The sequence below is a fragment of the Saimiri boliviensis genome, chromosome 9 (genome assembly GCF_048565385.1).
Source record: "Saimiri boliviensis isolate mSaiBol1 chromosome 9, mSaiBol1.pri, whole genome shotgun sequence".
NCBI lineage: Eukaryota > Metazoa > Chordata > Mammalia > Primates > Cebidae > Saimiri > Saimiri boliviensis.
Genome location: NC_133457.1, coordinates 77,102,801 through 77,118,433, shown reverse-complemented (window position 1 = coordinate 77,118,433; position 15,633 = coordinate 77,102,801). Strand labels below are relative to the sequence as shown.

At 43.2% G+C, this 15,633-nt stretch overlaps 1 protein-coding gene across 4 annotated transcripts in view; it reads left to right on the top strand.

The window, feature by feature from the left end:
• The window catches only part of CFAP61 (cilia and flagella associated protein 61), a 294,842-nt gene that overhangs the window by 198,714 nt on the left and 80,495 nt on the right, over positions 1-15,633 (top strand). For all 4 annotated transcript variants that reach the window (XM_010343722.3, XM_074406186.1, XM_074406187.1 and 1 more), the window contains one exon: positions 5,247-5,415. In XM_010343722.3, coding sequence (XP_010342024.3) covers positions 5,247-5,415 — 169 coding nt within the window. The remainder of the gene's footprint in view (positions 1-5,246; positions 5,416-15,633) is intronic.

Below are 15,633 nucleotides of genomic sequence, written 5' to 3'. Positions count from 1 at the left end.
TGGAGGTTGAGGCTACAGTGAGCCATGATTGCACCACTGTGCTCTAGGCTGGGTGACAGAGTGAGATTTTGTCTCAAATACGTAAATAAAATCATTCAGGGTAGGAACAAATTGTAACAGCAATCACCCCACACCATTCAACACTTCCTTTTGTGATTTAGTAACGTTTCCTAAAAATCAGTGGTCCTCGCTACCATTCCAACTGGACAGAGCTTCACATTTTAACTCTGAAATATGCATTCTGACGTGATCAATGCTACTGTCCCTACTGTCATTAAAAATATCATTGTCTTCACCTTCCACAAATTTCCTCTGAGCGCCTTTATCTTTGGGCAAAGCCTCATAAAGCAAATCCCTGTGCACTAACTGTATTTAATTTTTCCTCATCATGGATGGCTTACAGTAGGGATCTGGAGCAGATGAGAACGAGCTTTCATGGGTCTGTCACGAATGTGGGAAGCCATGACATTTCCTGTGTTCTTATAAAGCTAGCAAAATGGGTTTTCACAAGAGGGTTTCATCTCACTATCCATTATTTTCCTATGATAGGCCAGTAACCGATTTTCTCTTCTTCTTAAGAAGAAATTGTCTTGTTTTTAAGTTGTTTCACAGAGCCCTGTCACAGGTCCTGTAACGGGGTCTAATATGCCCCATGACTAGAATTATCTTTGTGTGGTAAGACCAGGCTTATGTGCAGATCAAAAAGAAGAAATATTCTCTCATGACCATGTTGGAATCTTGTTTGCCATCAAGGAGGGTAAACTGGATTCTGTCTCATTAATATTATTTGGAATAATACTCTTCACATACGCATCCTGCTTAACAAAGCAGCCTGTCTTACATTCTCAGTCACTTCTTACAGCGGTCAGCTGTGGAGGAACGTAGGTAGGGCTCATTATCCTGTGTTGAGAGGTGAGGAAACTGAAGGATAGCAGGGGGACGCCGAGTCCAAGCTTGTTGGCAAAAGAGCAGGGACACAGACCATGGCACGGTTCTTTTTGAAGAGGACCATGCTGCCAGGCATAAAAGTGGCACACGTCTCTAGTCCAAGCTACTCAGGAGGCTGAGGCAGGAGGATCGCTTGAGCCCAGGAGTTCGGGACCAGCCTGGGCGACATAGCGATATCCTGTCTCTAAAAATAAATAAATGAATAGATGAATAAATAAAAATGTTAAAGTTTGTATGTTAAGAGAAAAAGGAAGAAAAGAATCTGTCCTGACCTGCAGGACAACAACAGGAGCTAGAAGGGAGTGGGGGGAAACAGAAACTGAAACTTATCAGTGGGGGGAAACAGAAACTGAAACTTTACTGAAACTTAAAAGAATCTGTCCTGACCTGCAAGACAACAACAGGAGCTCAGAACAGAAACTGAAACTTTACTGAAACTTATGGGGGGGGGGGGGGACAGAAACTGAAACTTTACTGAAACTTATGGGGGGGGGGACAGAAACTGAAACTTTACTGAAACTTATGGGGGGGGGGCCCAACAGAAACTGAAACTTTACTGAAACTTATCAGCGGGGAAACAGAAACTTAACTTTTGCAAACCACAACATGGCTGAGCAGATCACAAAATGGCAGCTATTGCTGCCCACAAGAATCCTGCAGCCTAAATTTAAAAGAAGCACTTACTGTCCTATTACTTTAGACTCTCCGTATTCAGAACACAATCACTAAAAGCTGGTTTACATGAGGTCAATCCTTTCAGAGAATTCTGGAAACAACCCTCACAAAACTCTTCAAATAAACCCAAAGCCGAAAGAAACCCACTCTTACCACATTACATGAGAGCACGTCAACTCCAAAAGATCCTAGAAAATCAGCACTGATTAATTGAAAGTTAATTGTGATAGTCCGTCTTCTAGGAGTGTCACAATTAATCCTTTATGCGAACTTCTAGGGTTCCTTTCAGCTCGGAAGAGTCATGACTCCATGAGGTGGAGGTCTCCACTGACTCGTGTGCGGTCCCCAGCGCTTGCTTCTAATTGCACACCTGGAGCTTTGGGCTAAGGCTTCTGACCCAAGCTTGGGGCTCTATAACCTTGGGCAAACTATTCATCTATGCCCTTTTCCAGAAATTTCCGCATCCTGCACTTTTGCTTTTTTTTCCTCCTCCTTATTATCTGTCTTCAGAACTTTCTGTGAAGACAATCTTTCATGTTAGTTTTGAGTCACGGTCAAGCTCACTTGAGAAACATGAAGTTTCACTGATGTGCCTTCTCTGGTTCTGTCTCTCTTTTCTGGCGAAGCCTAGTAGAGGCATTTCCCTTATCACCAAGCCATGAGTCAGGCTCTGCTATGTTAAAATATTAAAGCTTATTCATTCTACTTAAAAAATAATTTTGGGAAAATATCACTTACAGTCTTCAATATATAGTTTCACTCACCTGGTGAGGAAATGAAGGAAGGTCCAGAATGGATAGTAATATTTAGAATGGGTAGAAATCACTTACACAACGATATTTTAAACTGAGAAATGGCCAGGTATGATATCGCACACCTGTAATCCCAGTACCTTGGGAGGCCAAGGCAAGATCACTTGTGCCCAGGAGTTGAAGACCAGCCTGGGCAATGTAGGGAGAGTTCCATTTCTATAAAAAATTTTAAAATTAGCCAGGCATGGTAGCTTACACCTATGGTCCCAGCTGCTCGGGAGCCTGAGGTGGGAGGATAGCGTGGGCCCTGGAGGTTGAGGCTACAGTGAGCCATGATTGCACCACTGTGCTCTAGGCTGGGTGACAGAGTGAGATTTTGTCTCAAATACGTAAATAAAATCATTCAGGGTAGGAACAAATTGTAACAGCAATCACCCCACGCCATTCAACACTTCCTTTTGTGATTTAGTAACGTTTCCTAAAAATCAGTGGTCCTCACTACCATTCCAACTGGACAGAGCTTCACATTTTAACTCTGAAATATGCATTCTGACGTGATCAATGCTACTGTCCCTACTGTCATTAAAAATATCATTGTCTTCACCTTCCACAAATTTCCTCTGAGCGCCTTTATCTTTGGGCAAAGCCTCATAAAGCAAATCCCTGTGCACTAACTGTATTTAATTTTTCCTCATCGTGGATGGCTTACAGTAGGGATCTGGAGCAGATGAGAACGAGCTTTCATGGGTCTGTCACGAATGTGGGAAGCCATGACATTTCCTGTGTTCTTATAAAGCTAGCAAAATGGGTTTTCACAAGAGGGTTTCATCTCACTATCCATTATTTTCCTATGATAGGCCAGTAACCGATTTTCTCTTCTTCTTAAGAAGAAATTGTCTTGTTTTTAAGTTGTTTCACAGAGCCCTGTCACAGGTCCTGTAACGGGGTCTAATATGCCCCATGACTAGAATTATCTTTGTGTGGTAAGACCAGGCTTATGTGCAGATCAAAAAGAAGAAATATTCTCTCATGACCATGTTGGAATCTTGTTTGCCACCAAGGAGGGTAAACTGGATTCTGTCTCATTAATATTATTTGGAATAATACTCTTCACATAGGCATCCTGCTTAACAAAGCAGCCTGTCTTACATTCTCAGTCACTTCTTACAGCGGTCAGCTGTGGAGGAACGTAGGTAGGGCTCATTATCCTGTGTTGAGAGGTGAGGAAACTGAAGGATAGCACGGGGACGCCGAGTCCAAGCTTGTTGGCAAAAGAGCAGGGACACAGACCATGGCACGGTTCTTTTTGAAGAGGACCATGCTGCCAGGCATAAAAGTGGCACACGTCTCTAGTCCAAGCTACTCAGGAGGCTGAGGCAGGAGGATCGCTTGAGCCCAGGAGTTCGGGACCAGCCTGGGCGACATAGCGATATCCTGTCTCTAAAAATAAATAAATGAATAGATGAATAAATAAAAATGTTAAAGTTTGTATGTTAAGAGAAAAAGGAAGAAAAGAATCTGTCCTGACCTGCAGGACAACAACAGGAGCTAGAAGGGAGTGGGGGGGAAACAGAAACTGAAACTTATCAGTGGGGGGAAACAGAAACTGAAACTTTACTGAAACTTAAAAGAATCTGTCCTGACCTGCTGGACAACAACAGGAGCTCGGAACAGAAACTGAAACTTTACTGAAACTTATGGGGGGGGGGGGGGACAGAAACTGAAACTTTACTGAAACTTATGGGGGTGGGGGCGGAACAGAAACTGAAACTTATCAGCGGGGGAAACAGAAACTTAACTTGTGCAAACCACAACATGGCTGAGCACATCACAAAATGGCAGCTATTGCTGCCCACAAGAATCCTGCAGCCTAAATTTAAAAGAAACACTTACTGTCCTATTACTTTAGACTCTCCGTATTCAGAACACAATCACTAAAAGCTGGTTTACATGAGGTCAATCCTTTCAGAGAATTCTGGAAACAACCCTCACAAAACTCTTCAAATAAACCCAAAGCCGAAAGAAACCCACTCTTACCACATTACATGAGAGCACGTCAACTCCAAAAGATCCTAGAAAATCAGCACTGATTAATTGAAAGTTAATTGTGATAGTCCGTCTTCTATGAGTGTCACAATTAATCCTTTATGCGAACTTCTAGGGTTCCTTCCAGCTCGGAAGAGTCATGAAGCCTCGGCACGAATGCCGGCCCTGGGCCACCAGACTTCCTCCCTGGTGGAAGTCTCTGTTCCTGGAAAATTCACCTCTGCCCTGCAGAGTGAACCCCAAAGTCTCCAGGGAGACTTGCTGTGAAGGGAGCTCCCTAATTGCCATCTTCTTTAAGTAAAATGCGTTTTGTTGTTTTGGCAGGAAGCCATATACTAATTCTCAGAATGAGTCATTATTGAAAAGTATTAGCGACTAGGAAGGGTTTTTGGTATTCAAGGATTCTGACCCCTGGCTTTGGGAATCCTCAACAATGTTACTTTCTTCCTTCTCATTCTCTTTGAGGCTGTGGTCAACACAACAATTTAACAGCTAAAGTGAATTTATAACCACTATGAGATAGAAGCAGAAGAAAGATACAATAGTGATTTCACACACACACACACACACACACACACACACACACACACACCCCCTCCCAGTTGTAGGCTGACCTAAGCCAGGTGGAACAATTTAGCTTTAATGGGAAGATGTCAATTTGTGACTAAGTGTTTCATAACGAAAAATCTCCTAGTATCAGTCCTGATAAACTCACAGCAAGAGCAGATTCAGCCCACTAGGGGACTTGAACCAGCTCACCAGATGTCTAATTAATGCCCGCTGTCAGCTGCTCAAATGTCACTTATGGAGCATCTCTCTTTGCAGCCACTGTTTTAATGATAAAGATTATGCACTGATGTCACTGTGCTCCTGGGTTAATGTCGTGGTGGGCAGAATGACGGGCATAGACCGAGCAACCAAGCACGTTGTGCTTTCCACGGACGAGATCGTGCTCTACGACCACCTCATCCTCTGCACTGGGCAGCAGTACCAGGTAAGGCCTGGCACAGGGGGCACAAGCCACGTGTCTGGAGAGCTCCATGAGAGCCATCCATATGTTTACTGGGGCACACACTGTATGGGTAAAGAGCAACCCTCTGCCTGGACAGCTGCTGTTCTAAATTCATAAAAGTGCCCTTCAGGGCCCGCACACATAACCAGAATTGTGTCCGCAAACCCTCCCAGAAACCCATTCCAAGAAAAACATTCTGCTCAAGGATGAAAATCACAGCAAGTTGGAGAAATGTCATTCTTTAAGCTGTTGTCCAAAAGTCTAACACTTACTGCTTGCCCTCGCAGAATCCAGACACAAGCAGGCATGCATTTGTGGTAAATTAATTTATGGCTCCAAGAGACTAACATTTGGCTGTGGCAACGGGCTCTCACGAAAGTATTTCAAACATGTGCACCTGCTGTCAACCCTTATTTTATTTTGTCTCTCAGTTATGAAAACAGGAAATCTGATTGATTGGTTTCCCAGTGTCCATGCTCTCCTTTTGGTCATACTCTCCGGCCACATTTGAATAAAGCATTGCTGGATACGTTGAAGCTGTTCAATGTCTTACAGCAGCAGATTTTAACATTCCATTTTGTAATGTGCATGAGTGTTTCATGCAACCTATAGCAGTAAGGTATTTCTCCAGTGAAAGGAGACTTATTCCGTCACTGAAGGATGAGGTCCTAGACAAGTTTGTCAAGCCCATGGCCCATGGGCCCAAGGTGGCTTTGGATGTGGCTCAGCACAAATTTGTGGACTTTCTTGAAACATTACGATTTTTTTTTTTTTTTTTGCAATTTTTTCTTCAGTCCATCAGCTGTCTTTAGTGTTTGTATATTTTATGTGTGGTCCAAGACAATTCTGCTTCTTCCAGTGTGGCCCAGGGAAGCCAAAAGATTGGACTCCCCATATTAGACCATCTTGTGAACAGTTGTGGATTCGATGTGGGCCTGTGTAGGACAGTTTCCTTGACATTGCCAAGCACAGAGGAGGCAGTCCATGAAGGAGACAGGGCTTCCTTCAGACTGGGTGTTGTCATAGAGTGTGCTCCGCAGTTCTTAGCATCACGTGTCCTCTATTTTCCGCTGCACACTGAAATGACCTGGGGTGCCTTGAAAACACATCCATGCCTAGGCTCCACCCCCAGAGATTGGGTTCTATGGGTTCATCCTATTCTAGGGTGAACCCCAGTCGTCAGTATTTTTTAAATGTCCCACATGCTTCTAAGCTAAAGCTGAGAACCACAAGCTTGCACTTTCTTGACTAAGAATTCCTCATCTACACCTCAGAATGGCACTTCCCAAACTGTGCTGTGCACACAAATACCCTGTGCGTATTGTTAAAATGCAGATTAGGGGCAGGAGATCTTGGGATGGGGAGCCTGAGACACTACATTTTATTTTCCTTTCTTTTCTTTTTTTCTTTCTTCCTTCCTTTTATTTCCCTCCCTCCCTCCCCCTCCTTTCCTTCCTTCCTTCCTGCCTCCTTCCCTCCCTCCCTCTCTCCCTCCCTCCTTCCCTCTCTCCCTTCCTTCTTTCCTTTCTTGTACTTTTAATTGCATTTGTTGTGTGTCGAATTTATTCCTGTGCCATAAGTTTCTGTTTTTTCCGTTTCTTACAGACTATTTTCTTCTTCTGTGCAGACTCTTCTGGTTTAGGAACGATTTGTTCCTTTTCAATACGGTTCATCTCATTGTAGCAGGCAGCGCTCACACGTGGGCTAAGCTGACTCTGAGCTCTGTGAGTCTGGCCGCACATCTGGGGTGCTTTTTTCACCTGGCTATGCTCAATGACCAGAGAATCTACATGTAAACCCTTATGTTCAGCATATCTCTCTGCATGTTTAAGCATGTGGAGCAAGCGTTTAGCACTCTTTTTGGGCCACTGACCCTGTGTCCAGTCCCACTGTTTGGCCTGGACACACCTGCCAACTCCACCCTGGTAATGTCAGAATGGTGCATATCGTCTCTGCAAACATGACATCTTTCAGATACTAGGTGCATACCCTTGATGGCCTGGGCAGTTTCACAGGTGTTCTTCAGTGAACATGAAGATTTGAACCTCTCGATTTGCATGCTTTTGTGGCATTTTCTGGGTCTAGTGAATAGTGACCCATTTTCACAGAATAAGCCAGGCCACTTAGGGAAGAGGAAGACACTACATTTCTAACACGCTCCCAGGTGAGGCTGATGCTGCTGGTGAATAAAACCTCTGAGTAGCTTGGATCAACCCCTGAAGAATCTCTCTCCTCTATTCCCCTCCCCACCTCCCTCCCCTCCCCTTTCCCCTCTCCCCTCACCTCTCCTTTCCTCCTCTCTCCTCCCTCTCCTCTCCTCTCCTCTCCTCTCCTCTCCTCTCCTCTCCCTCCATTCTCAAAGGGTAGAAAAGGATATGTTTATGGTTAAAGGATAAACATTTACTGCAGGGATACTTGGTTTTGATATTTAAGTTATTCCTATTACTTTTTAAAACATTAAACCAGGCAGAAACACCATGCACCCCCTTAGCTGGTCTCCCCGTCACCTGCCTGCCAGGTTCCAGCTGCTGCCATGGCTGCGTGCTTTGGAAACTGAGTGGAAGACCCAACCAGCTGCCCAGAGCCTCGGGCATCTGCCCATGTGTGCCCAGCTGCCCCTGCAGCTTTAGTCTGTGGCACATTAAGCTCTTGCCCTTTTTACAACGGAAAAAAAAATGAAATGAAGAAGTGATAAAGGGAGTTCCAATTTAATTTTTCCAGAAGGACATAAAATCAAAGTACATAGAGTGATACAGAAAGGGCAGCTGAATTCACTCGGGAGCTTTTCTCCCCCAGCCCCCGACCATTCTCTTCAACTCTTTTGGTTTTGTCCCAATTTTTTGATTTTTCTAAAAAACAAAATAATGAAAACAGAGCTTAAAAGCAAAGTAAAAAAAAAACCCATTATAAAATGTAATTACAAACTTCAGCCTTTAATCAGACCTTTTAAATGCCACGCCTGACGCTAAAACTGCTGTGTAATGTTTTTAATATCCAAATGCACCTCGCTATTTCTTATTAGAAAATCCATGCACAAGGTAAAATATTATATTGCACTGCAGGGCCGAGCATGAGGAGAGCTGGTCTCTCTCCCAGCCCACTCTTCCTCTCAGCCCTCTTTCCAGAGGCAACCAGTTTGAAGCATTTCTGTTCTTAGTTTTTCACTGACTACCCACGCAAGTCCAAATACAGTGAAATGTTTATAGAATGTTTTTCCTTGCTCTGTCAACTTCGGACATTATCTACAACCTTGCTTTCGAAGATGAAGATTTAGCTGGCTCACTTTCTGGATTCCCTAACCCCTTCCCCACCACTCCAGTCAATGTTGATCATTTTTGTTAGTAAACACACCCTGGTTTTGAAAATGCCTCTGAGATCACAGAGCCACTGTCCATGACTCATGGACAGTTATGGAGCAGCAGAGAGACGCCTGTCCCATGCCTGGATTTTAGGAGCCTAATAAAGAGGAAGGAGAAAAATCTATCAACTCAAAGTCAAATGGAGTTTGCTGTTGAGCATGAGAAAACTATGGCATGGACTGTTCATGGATGGGGGCTCACTAGCAGCTGGCGAGCGGGCAGGTACTTCCAAGCAAGTGAGAAAAAGAGCTGGGACTATAGTATACAGAGAGCTTGATGTGGGTCAGTGATGTGACATTGTCTCCAAAGGGGTTGATCATGTCTTAGACTGGGTCAGCAATAGTGTAGCATCCAGAATGGCGCAGCACAGGTGAGAGCCTGCCATGCACTGGCTCGAGGAAAGAGCCATCTACACCAGTACTGTACCTCCCTGTAAGAGACCTGAGAAAGATGCTCCCCCATGTCATTTGACAGTACCTACTATAAAGAGCTCTCACTCTGAGAGTGATTAGAGAGGAAAATAAAAGCGTGCCGTCAACGAAAAGTGGCTATTTTTTAAATGGCTGCAAATTCTTTGATGCCTCTTCCATCTAAAAGGTAGAATCTATGTCTCCTCTCCTTGAATCTGGGCAGCCTTATTATGGCCTCGGTCAACAACGTGCAAAGGACGTAACATGTGACTTCTGAGGCCAAGTCACAGAGGCCATGCACTGCCTCCTGGATTGTAGCAGCTGTTTCTCCTGGAGTCCTGGGGTGCCACGTGAGAAGTTCTGATGCCCTGGACTTGTCATGCTGGAGACACCGTAGGTGAGCTCTCTGCCTCACAGTCCCTGCTGATCCCAGGCCCTTGCAGGGCACCGGCCACGTGAATGAAACAATCTCAGATTCTCCAGATCAGTCTATCTTCCAACTGAAGGTTGCCAAGTAACTTCTGTCCACAGCACACAGAATTAAAAAAAAAAAAATGCCCATCCAAACACTACCCAAATTTCTGACCAACAAAATCATGGCAAATTAAGAAAGCGGTTGGTGTTTAAGCTACTAAATTTTGGTGTGAGTTTGTTGAACAGCTAAGGACAACTAGAACAAAAAGTAACACAATAAGAGAAAGAAAACAATGTAGTATTTGGAAAAATCAGAGGAAGAATATACTTTTGAAAATGTTTTTAAAAAATGCAGGCTACACACACACACACACATTGCAGGCAACTATTTACCATCCTCAATACAATTTGATCATCTGACCTCTGAAATGGGAGCTGAAGCCGTAGAAAGAGCAGAGGCAAAGCTGAGAAGACCACAGATGAAAAGGGAGATGCATGAATAAGAAATAATTAAAATGAAATCCCCATTAGAGACAGAACTGCTGCTCAATAGTTAGTGATGCTGAAGACAAAGCACCCCTGCAGGGCAGAGGCAGAGGACAAAGGTAGATTCTGGGTTCGGGAGAAAACAGAGTCTGATAGGCACAGAGGCAGCATAGAAATCACTGGTTTTCCTGAAGAAGAGACTCAAAGGAATAGAGACAATAATTAAAAATATTCTAGAAGAAAATCTTTTTTTTTTTTTTTTTTTTTTTTTGAGATGGGGTTTCACTCTCGTTACCTAGGCTGGAGTGCAATGGCGCAATCTCGGCTCACTGCAACCTCCGCCTCCTGGGTTCAGGCAATTCTCCTGCCTCAGCCTCCTGAGTAGCTGGGATTACAGGCACGCGCCACCATGCCCAGCTACTTTTTTCTGTTTTTAGTAGAGACGGGGTTTTACCGTGTTGACCGGGATGGTCTCGATCTCTTGACCTCGTGATCCACCAGCCACGGCCTCCCAAAGTGCTGGGATTACAGGCGTGGAAAACATTTTTTACCTGAAAAACATATTTGTCCAGCTGACCACATTCTAGACAAAATCAAAGAAAAACTTTCTTAGACAGAATTTTAATTCTTATTTACCCATTTCCCTTTTTGTCTCTCCCTGTGGCCTTCTTAGCTTACTCGCTGCTCTTCCAATGCTTCAGCTGCCATTTCAGAGGCTGGGTGATTAAACTGCATTGAGAAGGATGAATTGTTTCCTATACAATGGCAGGAAAAAGAAAAAAGAACAAACTTCAAAAGAAAAATATCACAACCTTTTCCTCTAAAAAAGAAAAAAAATATAAAGCAGATATCAAAATTGTTCCTCCAGTGTTAAATAGCAAAAGAAAATGAAACTAACCCCACAGAATTTCAGTGAAAATGTGGCGATTCAGTAATTATATGACCACCTAAATATGTCATATTTGAAAATAGCAGCTAGCCATTCTTTTATATACAGGGCCATGTATGTATCTTCCATGTTCTTAGCTTAATGTGCACTCAAAATAATTGAGATAGAAAATAAAATTTAGAACTTTGGCCAGGTGTGGTGGCTCACATCTGTAATCCCAGCACTTTGGGAGGCCAAAGTGGGTGGATTGTTTGAGGTCAGGAGTTTGAGACTAGCTTGGCCAACATGGTGAAACTCCATTTCTACTAAAAATACGAAAATGAGCCAGGCATCATGGCAGGGTCCTGTAATCCCAGCGATTCAGCAGGCTGAGGCAAGAGAATTGCTTGAACCCAGGAGACAGGGTTGCAGTGAGCTGAGATTGTGCCATTGCACTCCAGCCTGTGTGACAGAGCGAGACTCCATCTCAGAAAAAAGGAAAATTTAGAACTTCATAATAGTATAAAAGGACAGATGGCAAGCACCACAAACAATTTAAAAATATAATCTAAATAATTTTTGTAAATCTGAGAATAAATGCAAAAATAGAAAATGACTCTTCCCCTAAATTAATCTAATAAAGACCAAGAAGTTGTTGAAAATTGGCAAGGAGGTGGTAAGGTGGGAATATGCATTGTCTTCAGCGGAGAACCCCAAGAGTGCTATTTCAGTGTTGGTTCTTGTATTTAGAAGAAATGAGATTAAATAATCCTTTGAAACAGCATGAAGAAATTCACCTTCCCAGCACTGCAGAAGGTACAAGGGGAGAAAACAAAGGAGAACCACCACAAAGGTTAAAAGCGAAGGTGTTCATCAGAATGACATAAGGAAAAAAATACAGCAATAGTGGTGAACAGTCAGGGGTGGATTAGGGTTAGGGCTTCAAACCACTGTCTTACAAGAACCTAGACTCCGCTTTTACAATTAATTCAAAATAAAGGAGAAACACCACATCAAAGGGCAGCAAATGTTTAAAAATAAGATGATTCAAAGTGCAGCGGCAAAAGACTATCAGGCAAATCTCACACAGCTGTTAGAAAAAGCAACGGTATTCATTCCCAAGAAAGTGAATTGGAGAAAGAAAAGCATCAATCCTGACCAAAGGTAAAAACCATGATGAGAATATAGAAGTCGCGAGACAGACCCATGGTGATGGATGGAAGTCTTACCGTTAACTGATGTCACTAATATTTGCGTCCCCATGTTGTAGGTGAGAGAACCGAGGTGCCGTGAAGCTTAGGTAGTTTGCCCAAGATCACTTACCAGGGAGGTGATAGTCTAGGGTCCAAACTCAGGTGTTCTGGCTCTGGACCAACCACTGTCTCTGCTTCGTTCTCGTTCCCTCTACTTTCCCTTTCTTGTTTCTTCCCTTTATCTCTCGTTGATACCGTACAGGGCTTCTGCTTGATGGCTTTTAAAAGTCGTTACCACAGAGATTCTAGAACAGGCGTCCCCAAACTTTTTACACAAGGGGCCAGTTCACTGTGCCTCAGACCGTTGGAGGGCCGCCACATACTGTGCTCCTCTCACTGACCACCAATGAAAGAGGTGCCCCTTCCTGAAGTGCGGCGGGGGGCCGGATAAATGGCCTCAGGGGGCCGCATGCGGCCCGCGGGCCGTAGTTTGGGGACGCCTGTTCTAGAGCTTAGTTTTTATAGCTAGAGTCAAATAAACAGTTCAAAAAGAAAATGTTTATTTCTTTCTGTCATTAAAAATATCTGGATATCTGGAGAAAAGCAACCCAGGCCAGGTAAGTGGCTCTCTGATGTCATCAAAACCCCCAGGCCCTTCCATCTTTTTTTTTTTTTTGAGACAGGTATCGGTATCTGACCCCTGTCTCCCCAGGCTGGAGTGCAGTGGCATAATCACAGCTCACTACAACCTTGACCTCCTGGGCTCAGGTGATTCTCCTACTTCAGCCTCCCGAGTAGCTCGGACTATACGGGTGCATGCCACCACGCCCAGCTTTTTTTTCTTTTTTAAAATTTTTAGTAGAGATGAGGTGTCCCATGTTTCCCAGCCTAGTCTCAAACTCCTAGGCTCAAGGGGTCTGCCTGCCTCAGCCTTCCACAGTACTGGGATTACAGGCATGAGCCACCATGCCTGCCTCCCTTTCTATTTTTAATGTGTGGTTTCCATGCTCAGCATCTCAAGATGGCTACTGTGGTTCCAGTCATTCCATTAGCAAGAAGTAAGATAGAGGAAGGACTAGAGCTCGATGACTTTTCTCATTGCCTCATCCAAGGACTCCTGTTTGTGTCTCTTGGCCACCTCTTAGGTCATGAGTTCAGAAACGCAGTTTTCAGCTGAGCATACTTCCCAAGAATCTGTTACTAAGGAAGAAAGGAAGACAGAATACTGGGTAGGCAGCCAGCAGTCCTAGCCACCATGAGTTACTGCTGAGTGATGCTGGCACTGTGCACTGACAAATCAGTGTGGTTGAAAAGTTAGCTGCTGCTCTCCACTCAAAAGTTAGTGACACTTTAGTTCGTGGCAGAGAACCCTCAGTTTGGATAGCCAGTCCTCGTGGCACTTCATTAAATATACTCAAGCCCTTGTCTTAAAGACTATTCTCTCCCTTGCCTTTTTCCTTTTCAGGGCTGGTGACCTCTCTTGACCTATAGGAGTGTCTGGGTGTAAGAAACTCTTGGTAGCTTCTTCTGAATGTCTGCCTACAAACTCCTCTTAATGTTAAAATCTGCCGTTCACTGAAAGGAAACAGTATGTGATGAACCTTTCAGAAAAGAAGCTTCTTGTTACTTTTCAGGACTGGATAGCTCTGTGGCCCCAGAGGCACATATGGAAGAAGGAAACTTCTTGTATTGGCTTCTTCCCAATGTCTCTATACAAATTCTTTTTCTGCTAAAAGCTTCCATTCAATTAAAGAACACAGTAAATGATGGACTGGTTACAAAGTAACTGTCATTTTCCATAGATCACATTCTAATGTATTCAGTTCTCCTAAACTGTGTGCAGACAAATTTATTTGGCTTTGGAATTTATAATTCTAGCTTCAGTTTTGCCTACTTTGTGAAAATGCCATAACCTCATTAGGTTTTCTTTAATTGCCCTTATTCTTTATAGCAGAGAAGTGTGCAAACACAGCTCGACACATGTAACTGCACACCAGAATTATGTGCATTATCACACTGCAATTACATTTCAAGATTGTAGTGAGCTATTTTCAATTTGGACCTTACTTCTTTTTCTCCTCTTCCTTTTATTTTTTGCCTAAACACCCACTATGTGGAATGATAACTCACTGAAACTTTTATCAATTAAGTAGCTCTCAATTTGTTCTTTAGCACTGCCACGGCTTCTTTGTGATTTGTTAGATCATGACTTAAATTGATGTAATGTTACCCAAATTTTATTTTCTTTTATGCTACAATGCTCCTTGTAGTTCCACTGAGGTTTCAAAACCCTGAAGCACAGAATTCAGTATTGTGCATGTCAAACCTTTTGCCAAAGCCTTCAGCGGGCTGCTTTATAATAACTATGAATATAATGCTAATAACATTTCAGTGGGGTATTGCTAAACAAGTTATATTACTAATAAGAAAACTTTTCCTCCACAATTTTGGTTACAGTAAATGACCACTATTTATTGAGTTGTTCCTTTCTGCTAAATATAATATCACTGCAGCCTCTTAATGAAGAGAATTCTCTCTCCATCCAGCTTTAAACATTGGTTCTGTTTTGCTCTGTTTTATTTTAATTTAATCTAGTTTGAAATTGCATTAAATACATCATGGCAGTGTACTAAGGTTTTACAATTTCTGTTGAGGAAGTCTATAACCAAAAGTTTCCTGTCAGCTGTTTAGTCAGGAGTTTAGTCCAGGCCCATGCGTTTAAGCACCAGCCAGCATTTGCCTGCTCATCAAAAGAAAGGACTTCTCTGCCCCAATATCCATCTGGACTGCAAGTGAACTTACTGCCTGCCATAGCTCTAAGACTATTCAGGCCTCACAGCCCTGAGGTTTTAGACCCTGAATGCAGCAGGCCAATCGGTATTGGTCTTCCACCAAAGGCCTCAGGCTGCCTCTAAGCTGCCCCTCTGCTTGCACCCTTTTCCTCCTCATAATCTCCAGCTGGCAGCCAATTAAAAATCAGAGGGACAAAGTGGTGGCCCATTTGGGAAACTCAGGTCAGTATTCTGTTTTATTTGTTTTTTGCAATGACACTTCTTTGTCTGATTTTAATTTGAACCAATATAATAAAAAATCAGGAGTCTACATGAAAACTCAAGGACCTGGCATTTCTTGGGAAGTCAGATCTGGCCATACTGGTTCCATACTCCATGTTGGCAGCAGCTAGAGGGAGCTGAGTCATGGCTGAACTCTCTGGCCTGAGCATGGACCCTCCAGTTTGCCACAGTATCCTTGACACAGAAGACGTGTATTAACTGTTATCCTCTATTGAGTTTTTACTGTTACTTTCCTTACAGTAGAGGAAAGTTTCATCTATGTCAAAAATTAGAGAAAGATGGAGGGGAATAAAGAGAAGAATAATATTTCTCTGACAAGACAAAGAATAATTCTGTACTTTTCATAACTAAATAATAACCTATTTCATTCCTTTTCTTTACTGCTTAGCTCCTCTC